General features: G+C 40.1%; 1 protein-coding gene across 1 annotated transcript in view; it reads left to right on the top strand.

The window, feature by feature from the left end:
- Positions 1 to 21,063, top strand: part of LOC117523860 (ankyrin repeat domain-containing protein 1-like) — a 47,098-nt gene that overhangs the window by 7,772 nt on the left and 18,263 nt on the right. The window contains exons 4-5 of the mRNA XM_034185473.1: positions 19,250 to 19,357; positions 19,505 to 19,603. Of these exons, the coding sequence (XP_034041364.1) occupies positions 19,250 to 19,357; positions 19,505 to 19,603 (207 nt within the window). The remainder of the gene's footprint in view (positions 1 to 19,249; positions 19,358 to 19,504; positions 19,604 to 21,063) is intronic.

Here is a 21,063-nt window from a genome sequence, read left to right as displayed (position 1 = left end):
AGCTCACATTATCACAGAGGAAATATCTCACATTATCACAGTGGAAACAGCTCACATTATCACAGAGGAAACATCTCACATTATCACAGTGGAAACATCTCACATGATCACAGAGGAAATATCGCACAGTATCACAATGGAAACAGCTCACATTATCACAGAGGGAATATCTCACATTATCACAGTGGAAACAGCTCACATTATCACAGAGGAAATATCGCACATTATCACAATGGAAACATCTCACATTATCACAGAGGAAACATCTTGCATTATCACAGAGGAAACACCTCACATTATCACAGTGGAAACATCTCACATTATCACAGTGGAAACAGCTCACATTATCACAGAAGAAATATCTCACATTATCACAGTGGAAACATCTCGCATTATCACAGAGGAAACATCTCACATTATCATAATGGAAACATGTGACATTATCACAGAGGAAACATCTCACATTATCACAGAGGAAACATCTCACATCACAGTGGAAACATCTCACATTATCACAGAGGAAACATCTTGCACTATCACAGAGGAAACATCTTACATTATCATAGTGGAACCATCTGACATTATCACAGAGGAAACATCTCACATTATCACAGTGGAAACATCTCACATTATCACAGAGGAAACATCTCACATTATCACAGTGGAAACAGCTCACATTATCACAGAGGAAATAGCTCACATTATCACAGTGGAAACAGCTCACATTATCACTGAGGAAACATCTCACATTATCACAGTGGAAACAGCTCACATTATCACAGAGGGAATATCTCACATTATCACAGTGGAAACAGCTCACATTATCACAGAGGAAATATCGCACATTATCACAATGGAAACATCTCACATTATCACAGAGGAAACATCTTGCATTATCACAGAGGAAACACCTCACATTATCACAGTGCAAACATCTCACATTATCACAGTGGAAACAGCTCACATTATCACAGTGGAAAAAGCTCACATTATCACAGAGGAAATATCTCACATTATCACAGAGGAAATCTCTGACATTATCACAGTGGAAACAGCTCACATTATCACAGAAGAAATATCTCACATTATCACAGAGGAAACACCTCACATTATCACATTGGAAACATCTCACATTATCACAGTGGAAACAGCTCACATTATCACAGTGGAACCAGCTCACATTATCACAGAGGAAATATCTCACTTCATCCAAACCATCAACATGTTTATTAGACCCCATTCCTACCAGGCTGCTCAAGGAAGCCCTACCATTATTTAATGCTTCGATCTTAAATATGATCAATCTATCTTTGTTAATTGGCTATGTACCACAGGCTTTTAAGGTGGCAGTAATTAAACCATTACTTAAAAAGCCATCACTTGACCCAGCTATCTTAGCTAATTATAGGCCAATCTCCAACCTTCCTTTTCTCTCAAAAATTCTTGAAAGGGTAGTTGTAAAACAGCTAACTGATCATCTGCAGAGGAATGGTCTATTTGAAGAGTTTCAGTCAGGTTTTAGAATTCATCATAGTACAGAAACAGCATTAGTGAAGGTTACAAATGATCTTCTTATGGCCTCGGACAGTGGACTCATCTCTGTGCTTGTTCTGTTAGACCTCAGTGCTGCTTTTGATACTGTTGACCATAAAATTTTATTACAGAGATTAGAGCATGCCATAGGTATTAAAGGCACTGCGCTGCAGTGGTTTGAATCATATTTGTCTAATAGATTACAATTTGTTCATGTAAATGGGGAATCTTCTTCACAGACTAAAGTTAATTATGGAGTTCCACAAGGTTCTGTGCTAGGACCAATTTTATTCACTTTATACATGCTTCCCTTAGGCAATATTATTAGACGGCATTGCTTAAATTTTCATTGTTACGCAGATGATACCCAGCTTTATCTATCCATGAAGCCAGAGGACACACACCAATTAGCTAAACTGCAGGATTGTCTTACAGACATAAAGACATGGATGACCTCTAATTTCCTGCTTTTAAACTCAGATAAAACTGAAGTTATTGTACTTGGCCCCACAAATCTTAGAAACATGGTGTCTAACCAGATCCTTACTCTGGATGGCATTACCCTGACCTCTAGTAATACTGTGAGAAATCTTGGAGTCATTTTTGATCAGGATATGTCATTCAAAGCGCATATTAAACAAATATGTAGGACTGCTTTTTTGCATTTACGCAATATCTCTAAAATCAGAAAGGTCTTGTCTCAGAGTGATGCTGAAAAACTAATTCATGCATTTATTTCCTCTAGGCTGGACTATTGTAATTCATTATTATCAGGTTGTCCTAAAAGTTCCCTAAAAAGCCTTCAGTTAATTCAAAATGCTGCAGCTAGAGTACTGACGGGGACTAGAAGGAGAGAGCATATCTCACCCATATTGGCCTCTCTTCATTGGCTTCCTGTTAATTCTAGAATAGAATTTAAAATTCTTCTTCTTACTTATAAGGTTTTGAATAATCAGGTCCCATCTTATCTTAGGGACCTCGTAGTACCATATCACCCCAATAGAGCGCTTCGCTCTCAGACTGCAGGCTTACTTGTAGTTCCTAGGGTTTGTAAGAGTAGAATGGGAGGCAGAGCCTTCAGCTTTCAGGCTCCTCTCCTGTGGAACCAGCTCCCAATTCAGATCAGGGAGACAGACACCCTCTCTACTTTTAAGATTAGGCTTAAAACTTTCCTTTTTGCTAAAGCTTATAGTTAGGGCTGGATCAGGTGACCCTGAACCATCCCTTAGTTATGCTGCTATAGACGTAGACTGCTGGGGGGTTCCCATGATGCACTGTTTCTTTCTCTTTTTGCTCTGTATGCACCACTCTGCATTTAATCATTAGTGATCGATCTCTGCTCCCCTCCACAGCATGTCTTTTTCCTGGTTTAGGCCTCTACTGGTGGTTGGCTCTCACTGCGGTATTGTATCACTTCCTGTTCCGGAGCACAGCGGTGTTTTTCTGTATCTGTTAGCTGTTTACTCTGCGCAGTTAGATTGATCTAGTTATCTAGATTACGATTTGTTTCCCAGTGTAATCTTTACGTGCCTTAACTAAAGCACTCCTTCTGCTGAATCACCTATAAATTATTTACACATTATTCACTTTGCGTGTTTTTAGGAATCCGCTAGCTTAGCGTAGCTACTAGCTCTTAGCCGATTTAGCATGGCGGCTTCTCCTGTCTCTCCCGCACTTTTCTGCTCTGGGTGTGAAATGTTTAGTTATTCCTCGGCCTCCTTTAGCAGTAACGGTACTTGTAATAAGTGTAGCTTATTCGTAGCTTTGGAGGCCAGGCTGGGCGAATTGGAGACTCGGCTCCGCACCGTGGAAAATTCTACAGTTAGCCAGGCCCCTGTAGTCGGTGCAGACCAAGGTAGCTTAGCCGCCGTTAGTTCCCCCCTGGCAGATCCCGAGCAGCCGGGAAAGCAGGCTGACTGGGTGACTGTGAGGAGGAAGCGTAGCCCTAAACAGAAGCCCCGTGTACACCGCCAACCCGTTCACATCTCTAACCGTTTTTCCCCACTCGGCGACACACCCGCCGAGGATCAAACTCTGGTTATTGGCGACTCTGTTTTGAGAAATGTGAAGTTAGCGACACCAGCAACCATAGTCAATTGTCTTCCGGGGGCCAGAGCAGGCGACATTGAAGGAAATTTGAAACTGCTGGCTAAGGCTAAGCGTAAATTTGGTAAGATTGTAATTCACGTCGGCAGTAATGACACCCGGTTACGCCAATCGGAGGTCACTAAAATTAACATTAAATCGGTGTGTAACTTTGCAAAAACAATGTCGGACTCTGTAGTTTTCTCTGGGCCCCTCCCCAATCGGACCGGGAGTGACATGTTTAGCCGCATGTTCTCCTTGAATTGCTGGCTGTCTGAGTGGTGTCCAAAAAATGAGGTGGGCTTCATAGATAATTGGCAAAGCTTCTGGGGAAAACCTGGTCTTGTTAGGAGAGACGGCATCCATCCCACTTTGGATGGAGCAGCTCTCATTTCTAGAAATCTGGCTAATTTTCTTAAATCCTCCAAACCGTGACTATCCAGGGTTGGGACCAGGAAGCAGAGTTGTAGTCTTACACACCTCTCTGCAGCTTCTCTCCCCCTGCCATCCCCTCATTACCCCATCCCCGTAGAGACGGTGCCTGCTCCCAGACCACCAATAACCAGCAAAAATCTATTTAATCATAAAAATTCAAAAAAAATAAATAATATAGCACCTTCAACTGCACCACAGACTAAAACAGTTAAATGTGGTCTATTAAACATTAGGTCTCTCTCTTCTAAGTCCCTGTTGGTAAATGATATAATAATTGATCAACATATTGATTTATTCTGCCTAACAGAAACCTGGTTACAGCAGGATGAATATGTTAGTTTAAATGAGTCAACACCCCCGAGTCACACTAACTGTCAGAATGCTCGTAGCACGGGCCGGGGCGGAGGATTAGCAGCAATCTTCCATTCCAGCTTATTAATTAATCAAAAACCCAGACAGAGCTTTAATTCATTTGAAAGCTTGTCTCTTAGTCTTGTCCATCCAAATTGGAAGTCCCAAAAACCAGTTTTATTTGTTATTATCTATCGTCCACCTGGTCGTTACTGTGAGTTTCTCTGTGAATTTTCAGACCTTTTGTCTGACTTAGTGCTTAGCTCAGATAAGATAATTATAGTGGGCGATTTTAACATCCACACAGATGCTGAGAATGACAGCCTCAACACTGCATTTAATCTATTATTAGACTCTATTGGCTTTGCTCAAAAAGTAAATGAGTCCACCCACCACTTTAATCATATCTTAGATCTTGTTCTGACTTATGGTATGGAAATAGAAGACTTAACAGTATTCCCTGAAAACTCCCTTCTGTCTGATCATTTCTTAATAACATTTACATTTACTCTGATGGACTACCCAGCAGTAGGGAATAAGTTTCATTACACTAGAAGTCTTTCAGAAAGCGCTGTAACTAGGTTTAAGGATATGATTCCTTCTTTATGTTCTCTAATGCCATATAACAACACAGTGCAGAGTAGCTACCTAAACTCTGTAAGGGAGATAGAGTATCTCGTCAATAGTTTTACATCCTCATTGAAGACAACTTTGGATGCTGTAGCTCCTCTGAAAAAGAGAGCTTTAAATCAGAAGTGTCTGACTCCTTGGTATAACTCACAAACTCGTAGCTTAAAGCAGATAACCCGTAAGTTGGAGAGGAAATGGCGTCTCACTAATTTAGAAGATCTTCACTTAGCCTGGAAAAAGAGTCTGTTGCTCTATAAAAAAGCCCTCCGTAAAGCTAGGACATCTTTCTACTCATCACTAATTGAAGAAAATAAGAACAACCCCAGGTTTCTTTTCAGCACTGTAGCCAGGCTGACAAAGAGTCAGAGCTCTATTGAGCTGAGTATTCCATTAACTTTAACTAGTAATGACTTCATGACTTTCTTTGCTAACAAAATTTTAACTATTAGAGAAAAAATTACTCATAACCATCCCAAAGACGTATCGTTATCTTTGGCTGCTTTCAGTGATGCCGGTATTTGGTTAGACTCTTTCTCTCCGATTGTTCTGTCTGAGTTATTTTCATTAGTTACTTCATCCAAACCATCAACATGTTTATTAGACCCCATTCCTACCAGGCTGCTCAAGGAAGCCCTACCATTATTTAATGCTTCGATCTTAAATATGATCAATCTATCTTTGTTAGTTGGCTATGTACCACAGGCTTTTAAGGTGGCAGTAATTAAACCATTACTTAAAAAGCCATCACTTGACCCAGCTATCTTAGCTAATTATAGGCCAATCTCCAACCTTCCTTTTCTCTCAAAAATTCTTGAAAGGGTAGTTGTAAAACAGCTAACTGATCATCTGCAGAGGAATGGTCTATTTGAAGAGTTTCAGTCAGGTTTTAGAATTCATCATAGTACAGAAACAGCATTAGTGAAGGTTACAAATGATCTTCTTATGGCCTTGGACAGTGGACTCATCTCTGTGCTTGTTCTGTTAGACCTCAGTGCTGCTTTTGATACTGTTGACCATAAAATTTTATTACAGAGATTAGAGCATGCCATAGGTATTAAAGGCACTGCGCTGCGGTGGTTTGAATCATATTTGTCTAATAGATTACAATTTGTTCATGTAATTGGGGAATCTTCTTCACAGACTAAAGTTAATTATGGAGTTCCACAAGGTTCTGTGCTAGGACCAATTTTATTCACTTTATATATGCTTCCCTTAGGCAGTATTATTAGACGGTATTGCTTAAATTTTCATTGTTACGCAGATGATACCCAGCTTTATCTATCCATGAAGCCAGAGGACACACACCAATTAGCTAAACTGCAGGATTGTCTTACAGACATAAAGACATGGATGACCTCTAATTTCCTGCTTTTAAACTCAGATAAAACTGAAGTTATTGTACTTGGCCCCACAAATCTTAGAAACATGGTGTCTAACCAGATCCTTACTCTGGATGGCATTACCCTGACCTCTAGTAATACTGTGAGAAATCTTGGAGTCATTTTTGATCAGGATATGTCATTCAAAGCGCATATTAAACAAATATGTAGGACTGCTTTTTTGCATTTACGCAATATCTCTAAAATCAGAAAGGTCTTGTCTCAGAGTGATGCTGAAAAACTAATTCATGCATTTATTTCCTCTAGGCTGGACTATTGTAATTCATTATTATCAGGTTGTCCTAAAAGTTCCCTAAAAAGCCTTCAGTTAATTCAAAATGCTGCAGCTAGAGTACTGACGGGGACTAGAAGGAGAGAGCATATCTCACCTATATTGGCCTCTCTTCATTGGCTTCCTGTTAATTCTAGAATAGAATTTAAAATTCTTCTTCTTACTTATAAGGTTTTGAATAATCAGGTCCCATCTTATCTTAGGGACCTCGTAGTACCATATCACCCCAATAGAGCGCTTCGCTCTCAGACTGCAGGCTTACTTGTAGTTCCTAGGGTTTGTAAGAGTAGAATGGGAGGCAGAGCCTTCAGCTTTCAGGCTCCTCTCCTGTGGAACCAGCTCCCAATTCAGATCAGGGAGACAGACACCCTCTCTACTTTTAAGATTAGGCTTAAAACTTTCCTTTTTGCTAAAGCTTATAGTTAGGGCTGGATCAGGTGACCCTGAACCATCCCTTAGTTATGCTGCTATAGACGTAGACTGCTGGGGGGTTCCCATGATGCACTGTTTCTTTCTCTTTTTGCTCTGTATGCACCACTCTGCATTTAATCATTAGTGATCGATCTCTGCTCCCCTCCACAGCATGTCTTTTTCCTGGTTCTCTCCCTCAGCCCCAACCAGTCCCAGCAGAAGACTGCCCCTCCCTGAGCCTGGTTCTGCTGGAGGTTTCTTCCTGTTAAAAGGGAGTTTTTCCTTCCCACTGTAGCCAAGTGCTTGCTCACAGGGGGTCGTTTTGACCGTTGGGGTTTTACATAATTATTGTATGGCCTTGCCTTACAATATAAAGCGCCTTGGTGCAACTGTTTGTTGTGATTTGGCGCTATATAAAAAAAATTGATTGATTGATTGATTGGTTCTCTCCCTCAGCCCCAGCCAGTCCCAGCAGAAGACTGCCCCTCCCTGAGCCTGGTTCTGCTGGAGGTTTCTTCCTGTTAAAAGGGAGTTTTTCCTTCCCACTGTAGCCAAGTGCTTGCTCACAGGGGGTCGTTTTGACCGTTGGGGTTTTACATAATTATTGTATGGCCTTGCCTTACAATATAACGCGCCTTGGGGCAACTGTTTGTTGTGATTTGGCGCTATATAAAAAAATTGATTGATTGATTATCACAGAGGAAACATCTCACGTTATCACAGAGGAAACAGCTCACATTATCACAGAGGAAATATCTCACATTATCACAGTGGAAACAGCTCACATTATCACAGAGGAATTATCTCACATTATCACAGAGGAAACATCTCACGTTATCACAGAGGAAACAGCTCACATTATCACAGAGGAAACATCTCACGTTATCACAGAGGAAATATCTCACATTATCACAGTGGAAACAGCTCACATTATCACAGAGGAAATATCTCACATTATCACAGTGGAAACAGCTCACATTATCACAGTGGAAACATCTCACATGATCACAGAGGAAATATCGCACAGTATCACAATGGAAACAGCTCACATTATCACAGAGGGAATATCTCACATTATCACAGTGGAAACAGCTCACATTATCACAGAGGAAATATCGCACATTATCACAATGGAAACATCTCACATTATCACAGAGGAAACATCTTGCATTATCACAGAGGAAACACCTCACATTATCACAGTGGAAACATCTCACATTATCACAGTGGAAACAGCTCACATTATCACAGAAGAAATATCTCACATTATCACAGTGGAAACATCTCGCATTATCACAGAGGAAACATCTCACATTATCATAATGGAAACATGTGACATTATCACAGAGGAAACATCTCACATTATCACAGAGGAAACATCTCACATCACAGTGGAAACATCTCACATTATCACAGAGGAAACATCTTGCACTATCACAGAGGAAACATCTTACATTATCATAGTGGAACCATCTGACATTATCACAGAGGAAACATCTCACATTATCACAGTGGAAACATCTCACATTATCACAGAGGAAACATCTCACATTATCACAGTGGAAACAGCTCACATTATCACAGAGGAAATAGCTCACATTATCACAGTGGAAACAGCTCACATTATCACTGAGGAAACATCTCACATTATCACAGTGGAAACAGCTCACATTATCACAGAGGGAATATCTCACATTATCACAGTGGAAACAGCTCACATTATCACAGAGGAAATATCGCACATTATCACAATGGAAACATCTCACATTATCACAGAGGAAACATCTTGCATTATCACAGAGGAAACACCTCACATTATCACAGTGCAAACATCTCACATTATCACAGTGGAAACAGCTCACATTATCACAGTGGAAAAAGCTCACATTATCACAGAGGAAATATCTCACATTATCACAGAGGAAATCTCTGACATTATCACAGTGGAAACAGCTCACATTATCACAGAAGAAATATCTCACATTATCACAGAGGAAACACCTCACATTATCACATTGGAAACATCTCACATTATCACAGTGGAAACAGCTCACATTATCACAGTGGAACCAGCTCACATTATCACAGAGGAAATATCTCACTTCATCCAAACCATCAACATGTTTATTAGACCCCATTCCTACCAGGCTGCTCAAGGAAGCCCTACCATTATTTAATGCTTCGATCTTAAATATGATCAATCTATCTTTGTTAATTGGCTATGTACCACAGGCTTTTAAGGTGGCAGTAATTAAACCATTACTTAAAAAGCCATCACTTGACCCAGCTATCTTAGCTAATTATAGGCCAATCTCCAACCTTCCTTTTCTCTCAAAAATTCTTGAAAGGGTAGTTGTAAAACAGCTAACTGATCATCTGCAGAGGAATGGTCTATTTGAAGAGTTTCAGTCAGGTTTTAGAATTCATCATAGTACAGAAACAGCATTAGTGAAGGTTACAAATGATCTTCTTATGGCCTCGGACAGTGGACTCATCTCTGTGCTTGTTCTGTTAGACCTCAGTGCTGCTTTTGATACTGTTGACCATAAAATTTTATTACAGAGATTAGAGCATGCCATAGGTATTAAAGGCACTGCGCTGCAGTGGTTTGAATCATATTTGTCTAATAGATTACAATTTGTTCATGTAAATGGGGAATCTTCTTCACAGACTAAAGTTAATTATGGAGTTCCACAAGGTTCTGTGCTAGGACCAATTTTATTCACTTTATACATGCTTCCCTTAGGCAATATTATTAGACGGCATTGCTTAAATTTTCATTGTTACGCAGATGATACCCAGCTTTATCTATCCATGAAGCCAGAGGACACACACCAATTAGCTAAACTGCAGGATTGTCTTACAGACATAAAGACATGGATGACCTCTAATTTCCTGCTTTTAAACTCAGATAAAACTGAAGTTATTGTACTTGGCCCCACAAATCTTAGAAACATGGTGTCTAACCAGATCCTTACTCTGGATGGCATTACCCTGACCTCTAGTAATACTGTGAGAAATCTTGGAGTCATTTTTGATCAGGATATGTCATTCAAAGCGCATATTAAACAAATATGTAGGACTGCTTTTTTGCATTTACGCAATATCTCTAAAATCAGAAAGGTCTTGTCTCAGAGTGATGCTGAAAAACTAATTCATGCATTTATTTCCTCTAGGCTGGACTATTGTAATTCATTATTATCAGGTTGTCCTAAAAGTTCCCTAAAAAGCCTTCAGTTAATTCAAAATGCTGCAGCTAGAGTACTGACGGGGACTAGAAGGAGAGAGCATATCTCACCCATATTGGCCTCTCTTCATTGGCTTCCTGTTAATTCTAGAATAGAATTTAAAATTCTTCTTCTTACTTATAAGGTTTTGAATAATCAGGTCCCATCTTATCTTAGGGACCTCGTAGTACCATATCACCCCAATAGAGCGCTTCGCTCTCAGACTGCAGGCTTACTTGTAGTTCCTAGGGTTTGTAAGAGTAGAATGGGAGGCAGAGCCTTCAGCTTTCAGGCTCCTCTCCTGTGGAACCAGCTCCCAATTCAGATCAGGGAGACAGACACCCTCTCTACTTTTAAGATTAGGCTTAAAACTTTCCTTTTTGCTAAAGCTTATAGTTAGGGCTGGATCAGGTGACCCTGAACCATCCCTTAGTTATGCTGCTATAGACGTAGACTGCTGGGGGGTTCCCATGATGCACTGTTTCTTTCTCTTTTTGCTCTGTATGCACCACTCTGCATTTAATCATTAGTGATCGATCTCTGCTCCCCTCCACAGCATGTCTTTTTCCTGGTTTAGGCCTCTACTGGTGGTTGGCTCTCACTGCGGTATTGTATCACTTCCTGTTCCGGAGCACAGCGGTGTTTTTCTGTATCTGTTAGCTGTTTACTCTGCGCAGTTAGATTGATCTAGTTATCTAGATTACGATTTGTTTCCCAGTGTAATCTTTACGTGCCTTAACTAAAGCACTCCTTCTGCTGAATCACCTATAAATTATTTACACATTATTCACTTTGCGTGTTTTTAGGAATCCGCTAGCTTAGCGTAGCTACTAGCTCTTAGCCGATTTAGCATGGCGGCTTCTCCTGTCTCTCCCGCACTTTTCTGCTCTGGGTGTGAAATGTTTAGTTATTCCTCGGCCTCCTTTAGCAGTAACGGTACTTGTAATAAGTGTAGCTTATTCGTAGCTTTGGAGGCCAGGCTGGGCGAATTGGAGACTCGGCTCCGCACCGTGGAAAATTCTACAGTTAGCCAGGCCCCTGTAGTCGGTGCAGACCAAGGTAGCTTAGCCGCCGTTAGTTCCCCCCTGGCAGATCCCGAGCAGCCGGGAAAGCAGGCTGACTGGGTGACTGTGAGGAGGAAGCGTAGCCCTAAACAGAAGCCCCGTGTACACCGCCAACCCGTTCACATCTCTAACCGTTTTTCCCCACTCGGCGACACACCCGCCGAGGATCAAACTCTGGTTATTGGCGACTCTGTTTTGAGAAATGTGAAGTTAGCGACACCAGCAACCATAGTCAATTGTCTTCCGGGGGCCAGAGCAGGCGACATTGAAGGAAATTTGAAACTGCTGGCTAAGGCTAAGCGTAAATTTGGTAAGATTGTAATTCACGTCGGCAGTAATGACACCCGGTTACGCCAATCGGAGGTCACTAAAATTAACATTAAATCGGTGTGTAACTTTGCAAAAACAATGTCGGACTCTGTAGTTTTCTCTGGGCCCCTCCCCAATCGGACCGGGAGTGACATGTTTAGCCGCATGTTCTCCTTGAATTGCTGGCTGTCTGAGTGGTGTCCAAAAAATGAGGTGGGCTTCATAGATAATTGGCAAAGCTTCTGGGGAAAACCTGGTCTTGTTAGGAGAGACGGCATCCATCCCACTTTGGATGGAGCAGCTCTCATTTCTAGAAATCTGGCTAATTTTCTTAAATCCTCCAAACCGTGACTATCCAGGGTTGGGACCAGGAAGCAGAGTTGTAGTCTTACACACCTCTCTGCAGCTTCTCTCCCCCTGCCATCCCCTCATTACCCCATCCCCGTAGAGACGGTGCCTGCTCCCAGACCACCAATAACCAGCAAAAATCTATTTAATCATAAAAATTCAAAAAAAATAAATAATATAGCACCTTCAACTGCACCACAGACTAAAACAGTTAAATGTGGTCTATTAAACATTAGGTCTCTCTCTTCTAAGTCCCTGTTGGTAAATGATATAATAATTGATCAACATATTGATTTATTCTGCCTAACAGAAACCTGGTTACAGCAGGATGAATATGTTAGTTTAAATGAGTCAACACCCCCGAGTCACACTAACTGTCAGAATGCTCGTAGCACGGGCCGGGGCGGAGGATTAGCAGCAATCTTCCATTCCAGCTTATTAATTAATCAAAAACCCAGACAGAGCTTTAATTCATTTGAAAGCTTGTCTCTTAGTCTTGTCCATCCAAATTGGAAGTCCCAAAAACCAGTTTTATTTGTTATTATCTATCGTCCACCTGGTCGTTACTGTGAGTTTCTCTGTGAATTTTCAGACCTTTTGTCTGACTTAGTGCTTAGCTCAGATAAGATAATTATAGTGGGCGATTTTAACATCCACACAGATGCTGAGAATGACAGCCTCAACACTGCATTTAATCTATTATTAGACTCTATTGGCTTTGCTCAAAAAGTAAATGAGTCCACCCACCACTTTAATCATATCTTAGATCTTGTTCTGACTTATGGTATGGAAATAGAAGACTTAACAGTATTCCCTGAAAACTCCCTTCTGTCTGATCATTTCTTAATAACATTTACATTTACTCTGATGGACTACCCAGCAGTAGGGAATAAGTTTCATTACACTAGAAGTCTTTCAGAAAGCGCTGTAACTAGGTTTAAGGATATGATTCCTTCTTTATGTTCTCTAATGCCATATAACAACACAGTGCAGAGTAGCTACCTAAACTCTGTAAGGGAGATAGAGTATCTCGTCAATAGTTTTACATCCTCATTGAAGACAACTTTGGATGCTGTAGCTCCTCTGAAAAAGAGAGCTTTAAATCAGAAGTGTCTGACTCCGTGGTATAACTCACAAACTCGTAGCTTAAAGCAGATAACCCGTAAGTTGGAGAGGAAATGGCGTCTCACTAATTTAGAAGATCTTCACTTAGCCTGGAAAAAGAGTCTGTTGCTCTATAAAAAAGCCCTCCGTAAAGCTAGGACATCTTTCTACTCATCACTAATTGAAGAAAATAAGAACAACCCCAGGTTTCTTTTCAGCACTGTAGCCAGGCTGACAAAGAGTCAGAGCTCTATTGAGCTGAGTATTCCATTAACTTTAACTAGTAATGACTTCATGACTTTCTTTGCTAACAAAATTTTAACTATTAGAGAAAAAATTACTCATAACCATCCCAAAGACGTATCGTTATCTTTGGCTGCTTTCAGTGATGCCGGTATTTGGTTAGACTCTTTCTCTCCGATTGTTCTGTCTGAGTTATTTTCATTAGTTACTTCATCCAAACCATCAACATGTTTATTAGACCCCATTCCTACCAGGCTGCTCAAGGAAGCCCTACCATTATTTAATGCTTCGATCTTAAATATGATCAATCTATCTTTGTTAGTTGGCTATGTACCACAGGCTTTTAAGGTGGCAGTAATTAAACCATTACTTAAAAAGCCATCACTTGACCCAGCTATCTTAGCTAATTATAGGCCAATCTCCAACCTTCCTTTTCTCTCAAAAATTCTTGAAAGGGTAGTTGTAAAACAGCTAACTGATCATCTGCAGAGGAATGGTCTATTTGAAGAGTTTCAGTCAGGTTTTAGAATTCATCATAGTACAGAAACAGCATTAGTGAAGGTTACAAATGATCTTCTTATGGCCTTGGACAGTGGACTCATCTCTGTGCTTGTTCTGTTAGACCTCAGTGCTGCTTTTGATACTGTTGACCATAAAATTTTATTACAGAGATTAGAGCATGCCATAGGTATTAAAGGCACTGCGCTGCGGTGGTTTGAATCATATTTGTCTAATAGATTACAATTTGTTCATGTAAATGGGGAATCTTCTTCACAGACTAAAGTTAATTATGGAGTTCCACAAGGTTCTGTGCTAGGACCAATTTTATTCACTTTATATATGCTTCCCTTAGGCAGTATTATTAGACGGTATTGCTTAAATTTTCATTGTTACGCAGATGATACCCAGCTTTATCTATCCATGAAGCCAGAGGACACACACCAATTAGCTAAACTGCAGGATTGTCTTACAGACATAAAGACATGGATGATCTCTAATTTCCTGCTTTTAAACTCAGATAAAACTGAAGTTATTGTACTTGGCCCCACAAATCTTAGAAACATGGTGTCTAACCAGATCCTTACTCTGGATGGCATTACCCTGACCTCTAGTAATACTGTGAGAAATCTTGGAGTCATTTTTGATCAGGATATGTCATTCAAAGCGCATATTAAACAAATATGTAGGACTGCTTTTTTGCATTTACGCAATATCTCTAAAATCAGAAAGGTCTTGTCTCAGAGTGATGCTGAAAAACTAATTCATGCATTTATTTCCTCTAGGCTGGACTATTGTAATTCATTATTATCAGGTTGTCCTAAAAGTTCCCTAAAAAGCCTTCAGTTAATTCAAAATGCTGCAGCTAGAGTACTGACGGGGACTAGAAGGAGAGAGCATATCTCACCTATATTGGCCTCTCTTCATTGGCTTCCTGTTAATTCTAGAATAGAATTTAAAATTCTTCTTCTTACTTATAAGGTTTTGAATAATCAGGTCCCATCTTATCTTAGGGACCTCGTAGTACCATATCACCCCAATAGAGCGCTTCGCTCTCAGACTGCAGGCTTACTTGTAGTTCCTAGGGTTTGTAAGAGTAGAATGGGAGGCAGAGCCTTCAGCTTTCAGGCTCCTCTCCTGTGGAACCAGCTCCCAATTCAGATCAGGGAGACAGACACCCTCTCTACTTTTAAGATTAGGCTTAAAACTTTCCTTTTTGCTAAAGCTTATAGTTAGGGCTGGATCAGGTGACCCTGAACCATCCCTTAGTTATGCTGCTATAGACGTAGACTGCTGGGGGGTTCCCATGATGCACTGTTTCTTTCTCTTTTTGCTCTGTATGCACCACTCTGCATTTAATCATTAGTGATCGATCTCTGCTCCCCTCCACAGCATGTCTTTTTCCTGGTTCTCTCCCTCAGCCCCAACCAGTCCCAGCAGAAGACTGCCCCTCCCTGAGCCTGGTTCTGCTGGAGGTTTCTTCCTGTTAAAAGGGAGTTTTTCCTTCCCACTGTAGCCAAGTGCTTGCTCACAGGGGGTCGTTTTGACCGTTGGGGTTTTACATAATTATTGTATGGCCTTGCCTTACAATATAAAGCGCCTTGGTGCAACTGTTTGTTGTGATTTGGCGCTATATAAAAAAAATTGATTGATTGATTGATTGGTTCTCTCCCTCAGCCCCAGCCAGTCCCAGCAGAAGACTGCCCCTCCCTGAGCCTGGTTCTGCTGGAGGTTTCTTCCTGTTAAAAGGGAGTTTTTCCTTCCCACTGTAGCCAAGTGCTTGCTCACAGGGGGTCGTTTTGACCGTTGGGGTTTTACATAATTATTGTATGGCCTTGCCTTACAATATAACGCGCCTTGGGGCAACTGTTTGTTGTGATTTGGCGCTATATAAAAAAATTGATTGATTGATTATCACAGAGGAAACATCTCACGTTATCACAGAGGAAACAGCTCACATTATCACAGAGGAAATATCTCACATTATCACAGTGGAAACAGCTCACATTATCACAGAGGAATTATCTCACATTATCACAGAGGAAACATCTCACGTTATCACAGAGGAAACAGCTCACATTATCACAGAGGAAACATCTCACGTTATCACAGAGGAAATATCTCACATTATCACAGTGGAAACAGCTCACATTATCACAGAGGAAATATCTCACATTATCACAGTGGAAACAGCTCACATTATCACAGAGGAAATATCGCACATTATCACAATGGAAACATCTCACATTATCACATTGGAAACATCTCACATTATCACAGAGGAAACACCTCACATTATCACAGTAGAAACATCTCACATCACAGTGTAAACATCTCACATTATCACAGAAGAAACATCTCAGATTTCCACAGTGGAAACATCTCACATTATCACAGAGGAAACATCTCGCATTATCACAGAGGAAACACCTCGCATTATCACAGAGGAAACACCTCACATTATCACAGTAGAAACATCTCACATCACAGTGTAAACATCTCACATTATCACAGAAGAAACATCTCAGATTTCCACAGTGGAAACATCTCACATTATCACAGAGGAAACATCTCGCACTATCACAGAGGAAACATCTCACATTATCATAGTGGAAACATCTGACATTATCACAGAGGAAACAGCTCACATTATCACAGAGGAAACATCTCACATTATCACAGAGGAAACATCTCACATTATCATAGTGGAAACATCTGACATTATCACAGAGGAAACATCTCACATTATCACAGTGGAAACATCTCACATTATCACAGAGGAAATATCTCACATTATCACAGTGGAACCAGCTCACATTATCACAGAGGAAACACCTCACATTATCACAGTAGAAACATCTCACATCACAGTGTAAACATCTCACATTATCACAGAAGAAACATCTCAGATTTCCACAGTGGAAACATCTCGCTCTATCACAGAGGAAACATCTCACATTATCATAGTGGAAACATCTGACATTATCACAGAGGAAACATCTCACATTATCACAGAGGAAACATCTCACATTATCACAGAGGAAACATCTCACATTATCATAGTGGAAACATCTGACATTATCACAGAGGAAACATCTCACATTATCACAGTGGAAACATCTCGCATTATCACAGAGGAAACATCTTGCACTATCACAGAGGAAACATCTTACATTATCATAGTGGAACCATGTGACATTATCACAGAGGAAACATCTCACATTATCACAGTGGAAACATCTCACATTACTACAGTGGAAACATTTCACATTATCACAGTGGAAACATCTCACATTATCACAGAGGAAATATCTCACATTATCACAGTGGAACCAGCTCACATTATCACAGAGGAAACACCTCACATTATCACAGTAGAAACATCTCACATCACAGTGTAAACATCTCACATTATCACAGAAGAAACATCTCAGATTTCCACAGTGGAAACATCTCACATTATCACAGAGGAAACATCTCGCACTATCACAGAGGAAACATCTCACATTATCATAGTGGAAACATCTGACATTATCACAGAGGAAACAGCTCACATATCACAGAGGAAACATCTCACATTATCACAATGGAAACATCTCACATTATCACAGTGGAAACATCTCACATTATCATAGAGGAAACACCTCACATTATCACAGTGGAAACATCTCACATTACAGTGTAAACATCTTACATTATCACAGAAGAAACATCTCAGATTTTCACAGTGGAAACATCTCACATTATCATAGTGGAAACATCTCGCACTATCACAGAGGAAACATCTCACATTATCATAATGGAAACATCTGACATTATCACAGAGGAAACATCTCACATTATCACAGAGGAAACATCTCACATTATCATAATGGAAACATCTGACATTATCACAGAGGAAAAATCTCACATTATCACAGAGGAAACATCTCAGATTATCATAGTGGAAACATCTGACATTATCACAGAGGAAACATCTCACATTATCACAGTGGAAACATCTCACATTATCACAGAGGAAACATCTTGCACTATCACAGAGGAAACATCTTACATTATCATAGTGGAACCATGTGACATTATCACAGAGGAAACATCTCACATTATCACAGTGGAAACATCTCACATTACTACAGTGGAAACATTTCACATTATCACAGAGGAAACATCTCGCATTATCACAGAGGAAACATCTTGCATTATCACAGAGGAAACATTTCACATTATTACAGTGGAAACATCTCACATTATCACAGAGGAAACATCTCACATTATCACAGAGGAAGCATCTTGCATTATCACAGAGGAAACATCTTACATTGACCATCAACAGAACTGTTCTTTGGCGACTACCACAGTAAGGCTTTCTTGATCACCAGAACTTTTCTTTCGTGACCACCAGACCTAGGCTTTGGTGGTCACCAGACCTGTTCTTGTCAGGTTCCTGGTTTTATGGGTTGTTTTTGTGTTCTGTCTGTCTCTTGCTCTGTCTCTGTTCTATCTTTCTGCTTGGGTTTTCTCTGTCCTGTTGTTTCTTGCCTTTCTCTCCTGGTTCTTTGGTAGGTGTCTGGCCACACCCCAGTTCTGGGAGTTTCTCCACACACCTGTTCTGAGTTTGCAGTTAATCACCTGGGTGCTTATTAAGCCTCACAGTTTGTCTCTGTCCTCCACCAGATCGATGTGCCTTGTGCCTTCCTTCCAGCTCAGTTCTTGTTCTCTTGCCTTGCTTTGTTTGCCTCATCAGTTTTTGACTACCTGGCTGTGTACTCTGATGACGCCTTTTTGCCTGATGTTTTTGATCCTGTTGCTCTGTTTGGACTGCCTTTTGGTGTACCGACCCCAGACCAAGGCTTTTGAAATCACCAGACCTGTTCTTTGGTGACCACCACACCTGTTCTTGAGTGACCACCCGACCTGGGCTTTGATGACCACAGCACCTGGGCTTTGGTGACCTCCAGAACTGGACTTTAGTGACCACCAGACCTAGGCTTTGGTGGCTTAAGTCCTGTTGAATTGAACCAAAGAAAAGGCTGTTTGTCGCTTCTTTTGATAGTTGTGTATCGTCCCTTATAATTCTGTGTTGCTGATTGAGAAAAGTCACCATGTGTTTGTCTTCACTCCCAAACTGGTCTCATACCTTCTTACAAAGACTTAATAAGTCTAAAAGCTGAACATAATGTTTGACACTGTAACAAAGTATAGGAAATGACAGTGCGCCATATGTACAGGTATGCGTGCTGATGACTTCCATGTTTACGTATGATCCACTTCAGTCAGCAGCTCTGAACATCAGTGATGTTTCCAGAACTGTAGGATTTATTTATCCCATTTTTCTCTCAGCCAGAGATGGTGGACCAGCAGCTCTTCCTCACTGCAACTTTGGACAACAAACTGTCTGTGGTGGACAAATACCTGAAGGACGGAGGTGACCCAAATGTAGTTGACCATGTGAGTGTAACACAGACTGGGGAACCCTGGTCAACACATGTTCATGTGGAACATGTCTAATCCCATCTTCTGGTACTAGACACTGAACGGCTGTTTCTTTTTAAAGATCTAATCTTGTTTACACAAACTTTTCAAATTCTTCTGCAGTTCCAGAAGACAGCCCTGCACAAGGCTGCCTTTAAAGGACATGTGGAAATCATAGAGATGCTGCTGCAGGCCGGAGCCACAATCGAGACAAAAGACAAGGTGACCCCATTTGTATATTTGTATGTCCATGAAGCCTTCCTTCTTATCTTCTTCTTCCTGTATGTTCTAATTTTACATCATCAATCTGGCCTTCCTTATATCGTCCCTGTGCCCTTCCTTCCATTGTACATCTGTCTTTCTTTCCTCATCCCCCGTCTTCCTTCCATCATCCCTCTCTCCATCCTTCCAGTGTCCATCTTTATCCTTCTGTCATTCATTCCATTGTCCCTGTCTGTCCTTCTTTTTATCATTTGTCTGTCCTTGCATTGTCCATAGTCATTTGGTATTCTCTCCTGTTTGTGTTCTATATGTTTGTTGTTTGCATGTTGTAATTGTGTTCTATGATTTTTTTTTGTGTGTTATTTGTACATTGTATGTGTTAGGTACAGCAATGTTTGTATGTTTGTGTTTCATAAATTATGTTGTTTATATGGTATTTGCATTATTATATGTTATAAACAATGTATGCATGTGTTTTTGGTATGTTTTATATGTGTTGCATTGTTTGTGTTTTTTGTATGTTGTATATACGTTGTACTGTTTGTGTTTTTCTATGTTGTACATGCGTTGTACTGTTTGTGTTTTTGTATGTTGTACAAGAGTTGTACTGTTTGTGTTTTTGTATGTTGTACAAGAGTTGTACTGTTTGTGTTTTTGTATGTTGTACAAGAGTTGTACTGTTTGTGTTTTTTGTATGTTGTATATGCTTTGTACTGTTTGTGTTTTTTGTATGTTGTACAAACATTGTACTGTTTGTGTTTTTGTATGTTGTACAAACATTGTACTGTTTGTGTTTTGTATGTTGTATATGCGTTGTACTGTTTGTGTTTTTGTATGTTGTATATGCGTTGTATGATTTTTTTAATGTTGTATATGTGTTGTACTGTTTGTGTTTTTGTATGTTTCATATGCGTAGTACTGTTTGTGTTTTTGTATGTTGTATATGCTTTGTACAGTTTGTGTTTTTGTATGTTGTACAAGAGTTGTACTGTTAGTGTTTTAGTATATTGTATATGCGTTGTACTGTTTGTGTTTTTGTATGTTGTATATGCATTGTACTGTTTGTGTTTTTGTATGTTGTATATGCATTGTACTGTTTATGTTTTTGTATGTTGTACAAGAGTTGTACTGTTTGTGTTTTTGTATGTTGTACAAGAGTCGTACTGTTTGTGTTTTTTTGTATGTTGTACAAACATTGTACTGTTTGTGTTTTTGTATGTTGTATATGCGTTGTACTGTTTGTGTTTTTGTATGTTGTATATGCATTGTACTGTTTGTGTTTTTTTGTATGTTGTACAAACATTGTACTGTTTGTGTTTTTGTATGTTGTATATGTGTTGTACTTGTACTGTTTGTGTTTTTGTATGTTGTATATGTGTTGTACTGTTTGTGTTTTTGTATGTTGTATATGTGTTGTACTTGTACTGTTTGTGTTTTTGTATGTTGTATATGTGTTGTAC

Source organism: Thalassophryne amazonica, chromosome 13 (genome assembly GCF_902500255.1).
Source record: "Thalassophryne amazonica chromosome 13, fThaAma1.1, whole genome shotgun sequence".
NCBI classification, from domain to species: Eukaryota; Metazoa; Chordata; class Actinopteri; order Batrachoidiformes; family Batrachoididae; genus Thalassophryne; species Thalassophryne amazonica.
The sequence above is the reverse complement of the archived record's forward strand: the minus strand, read 5'-3'. Positions and strand labels throughout refer to the sequence as shown.